Raw genomic sequence first — 16,906 nt, forward strand, 5'->3', positions numbered from 1 at the left:
TCAATGTGGTTAGCGATGAGGAAGTCAATGTGGTTAGCGATGAGGAAGTCAATGTGGTTAGCGATGAGGAAGTCAATGTGGTTAGCTTCTTGAAGCTAGGGGGGCGCTATTTCATTCATGGATAAAAAAAAACGTTCCCGTTTTAAGCGCAATATTTTGTCACGAAAAGATGCTCGACTATGCATATAATTGGCAGCTTTGGAAAGAAAACACTGACGTTTTCAAAACTGCAAAGATATTATCTGTGAGTGCCACAGAACTGATGCTACAGGCGAAACCAAGATGAAACCTCAAACAGGAAATGAGCAGAATTTTTGAGGCTCTGTTTTCCATCGTCTCCTTATATGGCTGTGAATGTGCCATGAACGAGCCTAAGCTCTCTGCCGTTCGTCCAAGGTGTCTGCAGCATTGTGACGTATTTGTAGGCATATCATTGGAAGATTGGCCATAAGAGACTACATTTGCCAGGGGTCCGCCCGGTGTCCTTTGTCGAAATTGGTGCGTAATCTTCAGCTGCAAGCATTCTTCCATGTGATTCAGAGGAGAGAGGAGACTTCCACGAACGATATATCATCGAAGAGATATGTAGAAAAACACCTTGAGGATTGATTCTAAACAACGTTTGCCATGTTTCAGTCGATATTATGGAGTTATTTTGGAAAAAGTTTGGCGTTTTTAAAACTGAATTTTGGGGGTTTTTTGGTAGCCAAACATGACGTAGAAAACGGACCGATTTCTCCTAAACAAATTATCTTTCAGGAAAAACTGAACATTTGCTATCTAACTGAGAGTCTCCTCATTAAAAACATCCGAAGTTCTTCAAAGGTAAATGATTTATTTGAATGTTTTTCCGGTTTTTGTGAAAATGTTGCCTGCTGATGCTAACGCTAAATGCTAATGCTAGCTATCAATACTGTTACACAAATGCTAGTTTTGCTATGGTTGAGAAGCATATTTTTGAAAATCTGAGATGAGTGTTGTTAACAAAAGGCTAAGCTTGAGAGCTAACATATTTATTTCATTTCATTTGCGATTTTCATGAATAGTTAACGTTGCGTTATGGTAATGAGCTTGAGGCTGTATTCACGATCCCGGATCCGGGATGGCTCGACGCAAGCAGTTAATGTAACTGGGGTGATGTACAGTACAATAGACAGTAAGAGTTTATACAAAAGATAGTGTAACTGGGATAAGGTAAAATAGAAGGACTTACACAGAGGGCTTCATGAGGGCTTGGAATCCCCCCATAACCAGGAAATTACCCACTGAGCCACAGTACCTGCAGAGAGAGAGAGAGAGAGAGAGATTGAGAAAACAGATGGTGAGAACACTCAGGAGGAGAAGGGAGGAGGAGAAGGGAAGACTCGGGAGGAGGAGAAGGGAACACTCGGGAGGAGGAGAAGGGAAGACTCGGGCGGAGGAGGAGGAGGAGAAGGGAAGACTCGGGCGGAGGAGGAGGACAAGAAGGGAAGACTCGGGCGGAGGAGGAGGAGAAGAAGGGAAGACTCGGGGCGGAGGAGGAGGAGAAGGGAGGAGGAGAAGGGAACACTCGGGAGATGGAGAAGGGAAGACTCGGGCAGAGGAGGAGAAGGGAAGACTCGGGCAGAGGAGGAGAAGGGAAGACTCGGGCGGAGGAGGAGAAGGGAACACCCGGGAGGAGGAGAAGGGAAGACTCGAAGGAGGAGAAGGGAACACTCGGGAGGGGGAGAAGGGAACACTCGGGAGGGGGAGAAGGGAACACTCGGGAGGGGGAGAAGGGAACACTCGGGAGGGGGAGAAGGGAACACTCGGGAGGGGGAGAAGGGAACACTCGGGAGGGGGAGAAGGGAAGACTCGGGAGGGGGAGAAGGGAAGACTCGGGAGGGGGAGAAGGGAACACTCGGGAGGAGGAGAAGGGAACACTCGGGAGGAGGAGAAGGGAACACTCGGGAGGAGGAGAAGGGAACACTCGGGAGGAGGAGAAGGGAACACTCAGGCGGAGGCCATTTGACAGTGTAACTACTACAGAAGAAACAACACTAAAACAGACAGCAGACATCTCAGCCTAGTAATTGTGTACTTGCTCTTTATACATGTCCAGGAAGGTGTTAGCGTGTTTCAGGATGACCAGTCCCTTGACGTCCCGGTCAGTATGGAGGAAGGCTGTAAGGGAGACGGAGTGTTGTCCTGTCAGGTGACAGAGCCTGCTGTAGCTACTAGCCAGGGACTGGAACAACAGGCTGGACGTCTGGCCCAACACCGTGCACACAGACTCTAGAGGAGACACAGAGAGTACACAGATCAATTCACCACCCTCTCTACAACACAGATCAATCCACCACCCTCTCTACAACACATATATCAGCCAGAAGAGGACTGGCCACCCCTCATAGCCTGGTTCCTCTCTAGGTTTCTTTGTAGTTTCCTGCCTTTCTAGGGAGTTTTTCCTAGCCACTGTACTTCTACAACTGCATTGCTTGCTGTTTGGGGTTTTAGGCTGGTTTTCTGTATAGCATCCCATGTATGTAACTTCAGTCTTTCACTTTTCTATTCCAGACATTCTGAAGCATCCCATGTATGTAACTTCAGTCTTTCACTGTTCTATTCCAGACATTCTGAAGCATCCCATGTATGTAACTTCAGTCTTTCACTGTTCTATTCCAGACATTCTGAAGCATCCCATGTATGTAACTTCAGTCTTTCACTGTTCTATTCCAGACATTCTGAAGCATCCCATGTATGTAACTTCAGTCTTTCACTTTTCTATTCTAGACATTCTGAAGCATCCCATGTATGTAACTTCAGTCTTTCACTTTTCTATTCCAGACATTCTGAAGCATCCCATGTATGTAACTTCAGTCTTTCACTGTTCTATTCCAGACATTCTGAAGCATCCCATGTATGTAACTTCAGTCTTTCACTGTTCTATTCCAGACATTCTGAAGCATCCCATGTATGTAACTTCAGTCTTTCACTTTTCTATTCCAGACATTCTGAAGCATCCCATGTATGTAACTTCAGTCTTTCACTGTTCTATTCCAGACATTCTGAAGCATTCCATGTATGTAACTTCAGTCTTTCACTGTTCTATTCCAGACATTCTGAAGCATCCCATGTATGTAACTTCAGTCTTTCACTGTTCTATTCCAGACATTCTGAAGCATCCCATGTATGTAACTTTCACTTCTCGTTTGTCTTTTGTCTCACCTTTCCTCAGTAGAGGGCTGACCACCCGCTTGTTGACATCTCTGAGCCTGCAGTAATACTTCCTGTCTGCTGCAGCCAGCTCGTGAAGAGCAGAGATGAACCCCATCACGTTGAGGTCAGCCTGGGCTAGACAGGACTGTCCTCCGCCATACACACTGCTGATGTAGCCCATCTAGACGGGAAGACACCAACACATTACATAGCAATATTTTATGTGGCTTGTTATGATGTTGCCCAGATACATGACTGTAGGCTCTTACGGAGTTAGCCTACGAGTCTACAGTCAAGTCTCAGGGGACAAGTTACTGGTATGAGTCTAAAGTCAAGTCTCAGGGGACAAGTTACTGGTAGGAGTCTACAGTCAAGTCTCAGGGACAGGTTACTGGTAGGAGTCTACAGCCAAGTCTCAGGGACAGGTTACTGGTAGGAGTCTACAGCCAAGTCTCAGGGACAAGTTACTGGTAGGAGTCTACAGCCAAGTCTCAGGGACAGGTTACTGGTAAGAGTCTACAGCCAAGTCTCAGGGGACAAGTTACTGGTAGGAGTCTACAGCCAAGTCTCAGGGGACAAGTTACTGGTAGGAGTCTACAGTCAAGTCTCAGGGGACAAGTTACTGGTAGGAGTCTACAGTCAAGTCTCAGGGGACAAGTTACTGGTAGGAGTCTACAGCCAAGTCTCAGGGACAAGTTACTGGTAGGAGTCTACAGTCAAGTCTCAGGGGACAAGTTACTGGTAGGAGTCTAAAGCCAAGCCTCAGGGGACAAATTACTGGTAGGAGTCTACAGTCAAGTCTCAGGGGACTGGTATGTCCCCTGGTACTGGTATGTTTAATAAGTTATAATAAATTATAAAATCAAGAAAAAGTAGCACTCTGTTTCCGAACAGATGTGATTAATTTATTAACAGGGGAAACTAACAGACCGTATCTAAACAGAGTGCTCTTTTTCCATTCCCCTGGATAGTCACCTGTCAAAGTGTTCTGGGGTAAAGGAATGTTGTGGGATTTTACTCAGTTCCTCAGTCGAGCACCCTTTCGTTCAAGCTGGGCCGAAGTGCGTTTGGGTAAAAAAACGTTCTTTCTACATATTATAGAGAGGTATTATGTTCGACTCACATTCACACAGAAGGGCAGTAGGACAGGTCTGAGGGTGTACGTGTCAGTTCTAGACGGAGAGCTCTCAGTTGACCCTGTCCCAGGTATGTGGTTCTCAGGTGTGGTCTCCATCACCTGAATTAATTCATTAATACTTTATTGTTCCATAGGGAAATTTGTTCAACTATAAAAGGCATTCCTGTCATACATTCACTGACTATACAAAAACACACACACACACACACACACACACACACACACACACACACACACACACACACACACACACACACACACACACACACACACACACACACACACACACACACACACACACACACACACACACACACAGCAGAAGGGGAAGAGACTCGTCCAGAAACCTATTGATTCAGCAGGTACTGAAAAATGACTCTACATGTACAGTAACATAAACCGAAGAAATACAGAAATGAAACAATCTATAAGTTCTCACAATATATACAATGACATTTCTTTTAAAGCTGCATAACGTGGTTAAAAATAATATCTACAATGTACACTGAGTGGACAAAACATTAGGAACATCTGTTTAAAAAAGATATCTTAACGCTTGACAGTTTCCCGTGTGTATCAAGAATGATTCACCATTCAAAAGACATCCAGACAACTTGACACAACTGTTGGGAAGCGTTGGAGTCAACATGGGCCAGCATCACTGGACTCAACATGGGCCAGCATCCCTGTGGATTGCTTTCGACACCTTGTAGAGTCAACATGGACCAGCATCCCTGTGGATTGCTTTCAACACCTTGTAGAGTCAATGTGGACCAGCATCCCTGTGGATTGCTTTCAACACCTTGTAGAGTCAACATGGGCCAGCATCCCTGTGGATTGCTTTCAACACCTTGTAGAGTCAACATGGGCCAGCATCCCTGTGGATTGCTTTCAACACCTTGTAGAGTCAACATGGACCAGCATCCCTGTGGAACGCTTTCAACACCTTGTAGAGTCAACATGGACCAGCATCCCTGGAGTCAACATGGGCCAGCATCCCTGTGGAACGCTTTCAACACCTTGTAGAGTCAACATGGACCAGCATCCCTGTGGAACGCTTTCAACACCTTGTAGAGTCAACATGGGCCAGCATCCCTGTGGAACGCTTTCAACACCTTGTAGAGTCAACATGGGCCAGCATCCCTGTGGAACGCTTTAGACACCTTGTAGAGTCAACATGGGCCAGCATCCCTGTGGAACGCTTTCAATACCTTGTAGAGACAACATGGACCAGCATCCCTGTGGATTGCTTTCAACACCTTGTAGAGTCAACATGGGCCAGCATCCCTGTGGATTGCTTTCAACACCTTGTAGAGTCAACATGGACCAGCATCCCTGTGGAACGCTTTCAACACCTTGTAGAGTCAACATGGACCAGCATCCCTGGAGTCAACATGGGCCAGCATCCCTGTGGAAGGCTTTCAACACCTTGTAGAGTCAACATGGACCAGCATCCCTGTGGAACGCTTTCAACACCTTGTAGAGTCAACATGGACCAGCATCCCTGTGGAACGCTTTCAACACCTTGTAGAGTCAACATGGACCAGCATCCCTGTGGAACGCTTTCAACACCTTGTAGAGTCAACATGGACCAGCATCCCTGTGGAACGCTTTCAACACCTTGTAGAGTCAACATGGGCCAGCATCCCTGTGGAACGCTTTCAATACCTTGTAGAGTCAACATGGGCCAGCATCCCTGTGGAACGCTTTCAACACCTTGTAGAGTCAACATGGACCAGCATCCCTGTGGAACGCTTACAACACCTTGTAGAGTCAACATGGGGCCAGCATCCCTGTGGAACGCTTTCAACACCATGTTGAGTCAACATGGACCAGCATCCCTGTGGAACGCTTTCAATACCTTGTAGAGTCAACATGGGCCAGCATCCCTGTGGAACGCTTTCAACACCTTGTAGAGTCAACATGGACCAGCATCCCTGTGGAACGCTTACAACACCTTGTAGAGTCAACATGGGGCCAGCATCCCTGTGGAACGCTTTCAACACCTTGTAGAGTCAACATGGGCCAGCATCCCTGTGGAACGCTTTAGACACCTTGTAGAGTCAACATGGGCCAGCATCCCTGTGGAACGCTTTCAATACCTTGTAGAGACAACATGGACCAGCATCCCTGTGGAACGCTTTCAACACCTTGTAGAGTCAACATGGGCCAGCATCCCTGTGGAACGCTTTCAACACCTTGTAGAGTCAACATGGACCAGCATCCCTGTGGAACGCTGTCAATACCTTGTAGAGTCAACATGGACCAGCATCCCTGTGGAACGCTTTCAATACCTTGTAGAGTCAACATGGACCAGCATCCCTGTGGAACGCTTTCAATACCTTGTAGAGACAACATGGACCAGCATCCCTATGGAACGCTTTCAACACCTTGTAGAGTCAACATGGGCCAGCATCCCTGTGGAACGCTTTCAACACCTTGTAGAGTCAACATGGACCAGCATCCCTGTGGAACGCTTTCAACACCTTGTAGAGTCAACATGGACCAGCATCCCTGTGGAACGCTTTCAACACCTTGTAGAGTCAACATGGGCCAGCATCCCTGTGGAACGCTTTCAACACCTTGTAGAGTCAACATGGACCAGCATCCCTGTGGAACGCTTTCAATACCTTGTAGAGACAACATGGACCAGCATCCCTGTGGAACGCTTTCAACACCTTGTAGAGTCAACATGGGCCAGCATCCCTGTGGAACGCTTTCAACACCTTGTAGAGTCAACATGGACCAGCATCCCTGTGGAACGCTTTCAACACCTTGTAGAGTCAACATGGACCAGCATCCCTGTGGAACGCTTTCAACACCTTGTAGAGTCAACATGGACCAGCATCCCTGTGGAACGCTTTCAATACCTTGTAGAGTCAACATGGACCAGCATCCCTGTGGAACGCTTTCAATACCTTGTAGAGTCAACATGGACCAGCATCCCTGTGGAACGCTTTCAATACCTTGTAGAGTCAACATGGACCAGCATCCCTGTGGAACGCTTTCAATACCTTGTAGAGTCAACATGGACCAGCATCCCTGTGGAACGCTTTAGACACCTTGTAGAGTCCATGTCCCCGACGAATTGAGGCTGTTCTGAACACCTTCCTAACTCAATATCAGGAAGATGCTCCTAATGTTTTGTACATCACAAGACACAACACATAACGTATACAGTATACAGTATAGAGTATACAACACATGTAAAGTCCGGTTCAGATACATTAGCCAACATAAGACGAGACAAAACTATCCCGTTTTAGAATTTGGAATTGTAGAACAGCTGACTAAAGACCAGGCATTCACATTAATTTTGTTTTATTTTATTTCACTAGCTAAGTTAATTAAGAACAAGTTATTTTTTACCATGACGGCCTACCCCGGCCAAACCTGGACGACGCTCGGCCAATTGTGCGCCACCCTATGGGACTCCCAATTATGGCCCGGTTGTGATACAGCCTGGAATCGAACCAGGGTGTCTGTAGTGACGCCTATATCACTGAGATGCAGTGCCTTAGACCGCTGAACCACTCGGGAGCCCAGAGTAAGAAGACCAGCTGTGCAGTTGAGACCGTTTCCGCTTTAGAACGACGTGATGACAGTTTGAAACAAAGCTTTCCTATGTTGTAGCAAACTGAATACATGCACTTTGTAGTGAAATATCAGCAAGCTAGGCTAGCTACTACTGCAGCTATACAGCTAGCTAGGTGTCCGCTTGGCTAGCTACTACTGCAGCAATACAGCTAGCTGGGTGTCCGCTTGGCTAGCTACTACTGCAGCTATACAGCTAGCTGGGTGTCCGCTTGGCTAGCTACTACTGCAGCTATACAGCTAGCTGGGTGTCCGCCTGGCTAGCTACTACTGCAGCTATACAGCTAGCTGGGTGTCCGCCTGGCTAGCTACTACTGCAGCTATACAGGTAGCTAGGTGTCCGCCTGGCTAGCTACTACTGCAGCTATACAGCTAGCTAGGTGTCCGCTTGGCTAGCTACTACTGCAGCAATACAGCTAGCTAGGTGTCCGCTTGGCTAGCTACTACTGCAGCTATACAGCTAGCTAGGTGTCCGCTTGGCTAGCTACTACTGCAGCTATACAGCTAGCTAGGTGTCCGCTTGGCTAGCTACTACTGCAGCTATACAGCTAGCTAGGTGTCCGCTTGGCTAGCTACTACTGCAGCAATACAGCTAGCTAGGTGTCCGCTTGGCTAGCTACTACTGCAGCTATACAGCTAGCTAGGTGTCCGCTTGGCTAGCTACTACTGCAGCTATACAGCTAGCTCAGTGTCCGCTAGGCTAGCTAGCAAGCTAGCTGCTTGGCTGAACACAGAACGTCGCCGTAAGTCTTCGGTCAAGATTTGATAAAGGGCGGCAGATAGCATAGTGTTTAAGAGTGTTGGGCCAAAAACCGAATGATCGCTGGTTCAAAACCCCGGGCCGACTAGGTGAAAAAAATGTCAATGTACCCCTGAGCAGGGCACTTATTTCTAATTGCTCCTGTAAGTCTGCAAAATTACTCAAATGTAATACTGTATTTTGGAAACTTCAGCAGCCGACGTGAGACGTTCTAAAACTACATCGTTCAGACGAAGCAAAGTGTTGTAGAACGAACTCATTACGAACGTTGTGTCACGTCTCTTCTACTGTATCTGAACTGGGCTTTACAGGACATACTGACCTGTTGACCTCTGCAGCAGGGGACATACTGACCTGTTGACCTCTGTAGCAGGGGACATACTGACCTCTTGACCTCTGTAGCAGGGGACATACTGACCTCTGTAACACGGGACATACTGACCCGTTGACCTCTGTAACACGGGACATACTGACCCGTTGACCTCTGTAACACGGGACATACTGACCCGTTGACCTCTGTAACACGGGACATACTGACCCGTTGACCTCTGTAACAGGGGACATACTGACCCGTTGACCTCTGTAACAGGGGACATACTGACCAGTTGACCTCTGTAACAGGGGACATACTGACCCGTTGACCTCTGTAACAGGGGACATACTGACCCGTTGACCTCTGTAACAGGGGACATACTGACCCGTTGACCTCTGTAACAGGGGACATACTGACCCGTTGACCTCTGTAACAGGGGACATACTGACCCGTTGACCTCTGTAACAGGGGACATACTGACCCGTTGACCTCTGTAACAGGGGACATACTGACCCGTTGACCTCTGTAACAGGGGACATACTGACCCGTTGACCTCTGTAACAGGGGACATACTGACCCGTTGACCTCTGTAACAGGGGACATACTGACCCGTTGACCTCTGTAACAGGGGACATACTGACCCGTTGATCTCTGTAACAGGGGACATACTGACCCGTTGACCTCTGTAACAGGGGACATACTGACCCGTTGACCTCTGTAACAGGGGACATACTGACCCGTTGACCTCTGTAACAGGGGACATACTGACCCGTTGACCTCTGTAACAGGGGACATACTGACCCGTTGACCTCTGTAGCAGGGGACATACTGACCTGCTGACCTCTGTAGCAGGGGACATACTGACCTGTTGACCTCTGTAACACGGGACATACTGACCTGTTGACCGCTGTAACAGAGGATGGGCTGGCAGCAGTCGCCATCAGCCAGGAACACACTGTGGCTCTGCCCTGCTGCCAGGTCCCACACACGCAGACCCTCTGACATCTGAGAGGAGGTCAAAACACACACACACAAACACAGATCAGCCAGGAACACACTGTGGCTCTGCCCTGCCGCCAGGTCCCACACAAACAGACCCTCTGACATCTGAGTGTGATTTGATTATGATTATTAGAAAGCAAATTACGGAGTCCTCTTTAAACCTGCGTATTCCTCCAAACCTCAGTTGTCCTGAGTCTGCACAACTCTGCCAGGACCTAGGATCAAGTGTTTTAGTACTATATCTCTTGACACAATGATGCAAATAATCATGGCCTCTAAACCTTCAAGCTGTATACTGGACCCTATTCCAACTAAACTACTGAAAGAGCTGCTTCCTGTGCTTGGCCCTCCTATGTTGAACATAATAAACGGCTCTCTATCCACCGGATGTGTACCAAACTCACTAAAAGTGGCAATAATAAAGCCTCTCTTGAAAAAGCCAAACATTGACCCAGAAAATATAAAAAACTAATCGGCCTATATCGAATCTTCCATTCCTTTCAAAATTTTTAGAGAAGGCTGTTGCGCAGCAACTCACTGCCTTCCTGAAGACAAACAATGTATATGAAATGCTTCAGTCTGGTTTTAGACCCCATCATAGCACTGAGACTGCACTTGTGAAGGTGGTAAATGACATTTTAATGGCATCGGACCGAGGCTCTGCATCTGTCCTCGTGCTCCTAGACCTTAGTGCTGCTTTTGATACCATCGATCACCACATTCTTTTGGAGAGATTGGAAACCCAAATTGGTCTACACGGACATGTTCTGGCCTGGTTTAGATCTTATCTGTCGGAAAGATATCAGTTTGTCTCTGTGAATGGTTTGTCCTCTGACAAATCAACTGTAAATTTCGGTGTTCCTCAAGGTTCTGTTTTAGGACCACTATTGTTTTCACTATATATTTTACCTCTTGGGGATGTTATTCGAAAACATAATGTAAACTTTCACTGCTATGCGGATGACACACAGCTGTACATTTCAATGAAACATGGTGAAGCCCCAAAATTGCCCTCGCTAGAAGCATGTGTTTCAGACATAAGGAAGTGGATGGCTGCAAACTTTCTACTATTAAACTCGGACAAAACAGAGATGCTTGTTCTAGGTCCCAAGAAACAAAGAGATCTTCTGTTGAATCTGACAATTAATCTTAATGGTTGTACAGTCGTCTCAAATAAAACTGTGAAGGACCTCGGCGTTACTCTGGACCCTGATCTCTCTTTTGAAGAACATATCAAGACTATTTCGAGGACAGCTTTTTTCCATCTACGTAACATTGCAAAAATCAGAAACTTTCTGTCCAAAAATGATGCAGAAAAATTCATCCATGCTTTTGTCACTTCTAGGTTAGACTACTGCAATGCTCTATTTTCCGGCTACCCGGATAAAGCACTAAATAAACTTCAGTTAGTGCTAAATACGGCTGCTAGAATCCTGACTAGAACCAAAAAATTTATCATATTACTCCAGTGCTAGCCTCTCTACACTGGCATCCTGTCAAAGCAAGGGCTGATTTCAAGGTTTTACTGCTAACCTACAAACATTACATGGGCTTGCTCCTACCTACCTCTCTGATTTGGTCCTGCCGTACATACCTACACGTACGCTACGGTCACAAGACGCAGGCCTACTGATTGTCCCTAGAATTTCTAAGCAAACAGCTGGAGGCAGGGCTTTCTCCTATAGAGCTCCATTTTTATGGAACGGTCTGCCTACCCATGTCAGAGACGCAAACTCGGTCTCAACCTTTAAGTCTTTACTGAAGACTCATCTCTTCAGTGGGTCATATGATTGAGTGTAGTCTGGCCCAGGAGTGGGAAGGTGAACGGAAAGGCTCTGGAGCAACGAACCGCCCTTGCTGTCTCTGCCTGGCCGGTTCCCCTCTTTCCAATGGGATTCTCTGCCTCTAACCCTGTTACGGGGGCTGAGTCACTGGCTTGCTGGGGCTCTCTCATGCCGTCCCTGGGGGGGGTGCGTCACCTGGGTGGGTTGATTCACTGTTGTGGTCAGCCTGTCTGGGTTGCCCCCCTTGGGTTGTGCCGTGGCGGAGATCTTTGTGGGCTATACTCAGCCTTGTCTCAGGATGGTAAGTTGGTGGTTGAAGATTTCCCTCTAGTGGTGTAGGGGCTGTGCTTTGGAAAAGTGGGTGGGGTTATATCCTTCCTGTTTGGCCCTGTCCGGGGGTGTCCTTGGATGGGGCCACAGTGTCTCCTGACCCCTCCTGTCTCAGCCTCCAGTATTTATGCTGCAGTAGTTTATGTGTCGGGGGGCTAGGGTCAGTTTGTTATATCTGGAGTACTTCTCCTGTCCTATTCGGTGTCCTGTGTGAATCTAAGTGTGCGTTCTCTAATTCTCTCCTTCTCTCTTTCTTTCTCTCTCGGAGGACCTGAGCCCTAGGACCATGCCCCAGGACTACCTGACATGATGACTCCTTGCTGTCCCCAGTCCACCTGGCCATGCTGCTGCTCCAGTTTCAACTGGCCTGGGCCCCAGGACCATGTCCCAGGACTACCTGACATGATGACTCCTTGCTGTCCCCAGTCCACCTGGCCATGCTGCTGCTCCAGTTTCAACTGTTCTGCCTTACTATTATTCAACCATGCTGGTCATTTATGAACATTTGAACATCTTGGCCATGTTCTGTTATAATCTCCACCCGGCACAGCCAGAAGAGGACTGGCCACCCCACATATGCTCTCTCTCTAATTCTCTCTTTCTTTCTCTCTCTCGGAGGACCTGAGCCCTAGGACCGTGCCCCAGGACTACCTGACATGATGGCTCCTTGCTGTCCCCAGTCCACCTGACTGTGCTGCTGCTCCAGTTTCAACTGTTCTGCCTTATTATTATTCGACCATGCTGGTCATTTATGAACATTTGAACATCTTGGTTATGTTCTGTTATAATCTCTACCCGGCACAGCCAGAAGAGGACTGGCCACCCCACATAGCCTGGTTCCTCTCTAGGTTTCTTCCTAGGTTTTGGCCTTTCTAGGGAGTTTTTCCTAGCCACCGTGCTTTTACACCTGCATTGTTTGCTGTTTGGGGTTTTAGGCTGGGTTTCTGTACAGCACTTTGAGATATCAGCTGATGTACGAAGGGCTATATAAATAAATTTGATTTGATTTGATTTGTGAGATGTCAGAGTGTGAGGGACCTGCTGGCAGGGCAACAGTATCAGTAGTGGGCCCAGATCTGTTTCTGCTGTGAAGCCAACTCCTATGGTTGTTGACAGGCCAAATATAATGATGACAACAACAGTAGGAATTGACTTTACAGCAGATGACAGATCTGGGACCACTAAGCTAGAACTGCAGGCTAGACCACCAGACCAGCAGGCCAGACCACCAGACCAGCAGCCTAGACCACCAGACCAGCAGGCTAGACCACCAGATCAGCAGGCTAGACCAGCAGGCTAGAACACCAGACCAGCAGGCTAGACCAGCAGGCTAGACCAGCAGGCTAGAACACCAGACCAGTAGGCTAGACCAGCAGGCTAGACCACCAGACCAGCAGCCTAGACCACCAGACCAGCAGGCTAGACCAGCAGGCTAGAACACCAGACCAGCAGGCTAGACCAGCAGGCTAGACCACCAGATCAGCAGGCTAGACCAGCAGGCTAGACCAGCAGGCTAGACCACCAGACCAGCAGGCTAGACCAGCAGGCTAGAACACCAGATCAGCAGGCTAGACCACCAGATCAGCAGGCTAGACCACCAGATCAGCAGGCTAGACCAGCAGATCAGCAGGCTAGACCAGCATGCTAGACCACCAAACCAGCAGGCTAGACCAGCAGACCAGCAGCCTAGACCACCAGACCAGCAGGCTAGACCACCAGACCAGCAGGCTAGACCACCAGACCAGCAGGCTAGACCACCAGACCAGCAGGCTAGACCACCAGACCAGCAGCCTAGACTACCAGACCAGCAGGCTAGACCAGCAGGCTAGACCAGCAGGCTAGACCACCAGACCAGCAGGCTAGACCAGCAGGCTAGACCACCAGATCAGCAGGCTAGACCAGCAGCCTAGACCACCAGATCAGCAGGCTAGACCAGCAGGCTAGACCAGCAGCCTAGACCACCAGACCAGCAGGCCAGACCAGCAGGCTAGACCAGCAGGCTAGACCACCAGACCAGCAGGCTAGACCACCAGACCAGCAGCCTAGACCACCAGACCAGCAGTCTAGACCACAAGACCAGCAGGCTAGACCACCAGACCAGCAGCCTAGACCACCAGACCAGCAGGCTAGACCACCAGACCAGCAGGCTAGACCACCAGCCTAGACCACCAGACCAGCAGGCTAGACCACAAGACCAGCAGGCTAGACCAGCAGGCTAGACCACCAGATCAGCAGGCTAGACCAGCAGGCTAGACCAGCAGGCTAGACCACCAGACCAGCAGGCTAGACCACCAGATCAGCAGGCTAGACCAGCAGGCTAGACCAGCAGGCTAGACCACCAGACCAGCAGGCTAGACCACCAGATCAGCAGGCTAGACCAGCAGGCTAGACCAGCAGGCTAGACCACCAGATCAGCAGGCTAGACCACCAGACCAGCAGGCTAGACCACCAGACCAGCAGGCTAGACCACCAGACCAGCAGGCTAGACCACCAGACCAGCAGCCTAGACTACCAGACCAGCAGGCTAGACCAGCAGGCTAGACCAGCAGGCTAGACCACCAGACCAGCAGGCTAGACCAGCAGGCTAGACCACCAGATCAGCAGGCTAGACCAGCAGCCTAGACCACCAGATCAGCAGGCTAGACCAGCAGGCTAGACCAGCAGCCTAGACCACCAGACCAGCAGGCCAGACCAGCAGGCTAGACCAGCAGGCTAGACCACCAGACCAGCAGGCTAGACCACCAGACCAGCAGCCTAGACCACCAGACCAGCAGGCTAGACCACAAGACCAGCAGGCTAGACCACCAGACCAGCAGCCTAGACCACCAGACCAGCAGGCTAGACCACCAGACCAGCAGGCTAGACCACCAGACCAGCAGCCTAGACCACCAGACCAGCAGGCTAGACCACAAGACCAGCAGGCTAGACCAGCAGGCTAGACCACCAGATCAGCAGGCTAGACCAGCAGGCTAGACCAGCAGGCTAGACCACCAGACCAGCAGGCTAGACCACCAGATCAGCAGGCTAGACCAGCAGGCTAGACCAGCAGGCTAGACCACCAGATCAGCAGGCTAGACCAGCAGGCTAGACCACCAAACCAGCAGGCTAGACCACCAAACCAGCAGGCTAGACCACCAGACCAGCAGCGCAGTATAACCATGAAGAACTAAAGACAAGAACATATGACCTCCAAAGTAGGTAAATGTAGGTAGAGTACCTTGGCCTGTTGAGGCATGGTAGTGGGGCTGTTCATGTGTCCCAACTGGCCGGATCTGTTGCTGCCCCACGAAAACACCTGGGGTGATAGAGCCTGGTTATATTACACACCAGTCTCTCCATTTATAGGACGCTACAATATTAACTACTTTGCGCTACATTTGCTCACACCATAACAACTTCTTAACAGTCTCTCCTCTAAATTCAAAAGAAGAGAGGCAATCAAATAAATACAATGCTAAAATGGCTAATGACTTGGCGATAGGATGAGGCATGAGGCGATGGCATGAGGCAATAGGATGGGGCGATGGGATGAGGCGATGGGATGAGGTGATGGGATGATGGGATGAGCGATAGGATGAGGCGATGGGATGAGGCGATGGGATGAGGCGATGGGATGAGGCGATGGAATGAGGCGATGGGATGATGGGATGGGATGAGGCGATGGGATGATGGGATGGGATGAGGCGATGGGATAAAGGGATAGGATGAGGCGATGGGATGAGGCGATGGGATGAGGCGATGGGATAAGGCGATGGGATGAGGCGATGGGATGATGGGATGGGATGAGGCGATGGGATGAGGCAATGGGATGATGGGATGGGATGAGGCGATGGGATAAGGCGATGGGATGAGACAATGGGATGAGGCGATGGGATGAGGCAATAGGATGAGGCGATGGGATGATGGGATGAGGCGATGGGATGATGGGATGGGATGAGGCGATGGGGTGATGGGATGGGATGAGGCGATGGGATGAGGCGATGGGATGAGGCGATGGGATGATGGGATGAGGCGATGGGATGAGGCGATAGGATAAGGCGATAGGATAAGGCGATGGAATGAGGCGATGGGATAAGGCGATAGGATAAGGCGATAGGATAAGGCGATGGGATAAGGCGATAGGGTAAGGCGATGGGATGAGGCGATGGGATGAGGCGATGGGATAAGGCGATGGGATGAGGCGATGGGATGATGGGATGAGGCGATGGGATGAGGCGATAGGATAAGGCGATAGGATAAGGCGATGGAATGAGGCGATGGGATAAGGCGATGGGATGAGGCGATGGGATGAGGCGATGGGATGAGGCGATGGGATGAGGCGATAGGGTGAGGCGATAGGGTGAGGCGATAGGGTGAGGCGATAGGGTGATGCGATAGGGTGAGGCGATGGGATGAGGCGATGGGATGAGGCGATGGGATGATGGGATAGGGTGAGGCGATAGGGTGAGGCGATGGGATGAGGCGATGGGATGAGGCGATGGGATGAGGCGATAGGGTGAGGCGATAGGGTGAGGCGATAGGGTGATGCGATAGGGTGAGGCGATGGGATGAGGCGATGGGATGAGGCGATGGGATGATGGGATGGGGCGATGGGATGAGGCGATGGGATGAGGCGATGGGATGAGGCGATAGGATAAGGCGATGGGATGAGGGAACTGTGAGTGTGACGGGGACTGTGTTTTTACCTGACACTGTGCAGAAAGGGCCAGAGAGTGGTGTGTTCCTGCCACTACCTTCACCACCTCCAGTAATAAGCCTCTCTTGAAAAAGCCAAACCTTGACCCTAAAAAACTATCGGCCCTCTCCTC

The 16,906-nt window shown here is 49.5% G+C and overlaps 1 protein-coding gene across 1 annotated transcript in view; it reads right to left on the reverse strand.

Annotated features, from left to right (window-relative positions):
• LOC123992703 (alsin-like) overlaps nt 1-16,906 on the reverse strand; it is a 142,550-nt gene that overhangs the window by 106,706 nt on the left and 18,938 nt on the right. The window contains exons 7-13 of the mRNA XM_046294176.1: nt 16,784-16,906; nt 15,316-15,393; nt 9,880-9,987; nt 4,301-4,414; nt 3,187-3,358; nt 2,073-2,253; nt 1,214-1,279 (exon numbers count right to left, since the gene is read on the reverse strand). The exon at nt 16,784-16,906 is cut by the window's right edge and continues 245 nt beyond it. Of these exons, the coding sequence (XP_046150132.1) occupies nt 1,214-1,279; nt 2,073-2,253; nt 3,187-3,358; nt 4,301-4,414; nt 9,880-9,987; nt 15,316-15,393; nt 16,784-16,906 (842 nt within the window). The remainder of the gene's footprint in view (nt 1-1,213; nt 1,280-2,072; nt 2,254-3,186; nt 3,359-4,300; nt 4,415-9,879; nt 9,988-15,315; nt 15,394-16,783) is intronic.

This window comes from Oncorhynchus gorbuscha, linkage group LG01, assembly GCF_021184085.1.
Source record: "Oncorhynchus gorbuscha isolate QuinsamMale2020 ecotype Even-year linkage group LG01, OgorEven_v1.0, whole genome shotgun sequence".
In the NCBI taxonomy this organism is placed as follows: Eukaryota; Metazoa; Chordata; class Actinopteri; order Salmoniformes; family Salmonidae; genus Oncorhynchus; species Oncorhynchus gorbuscha.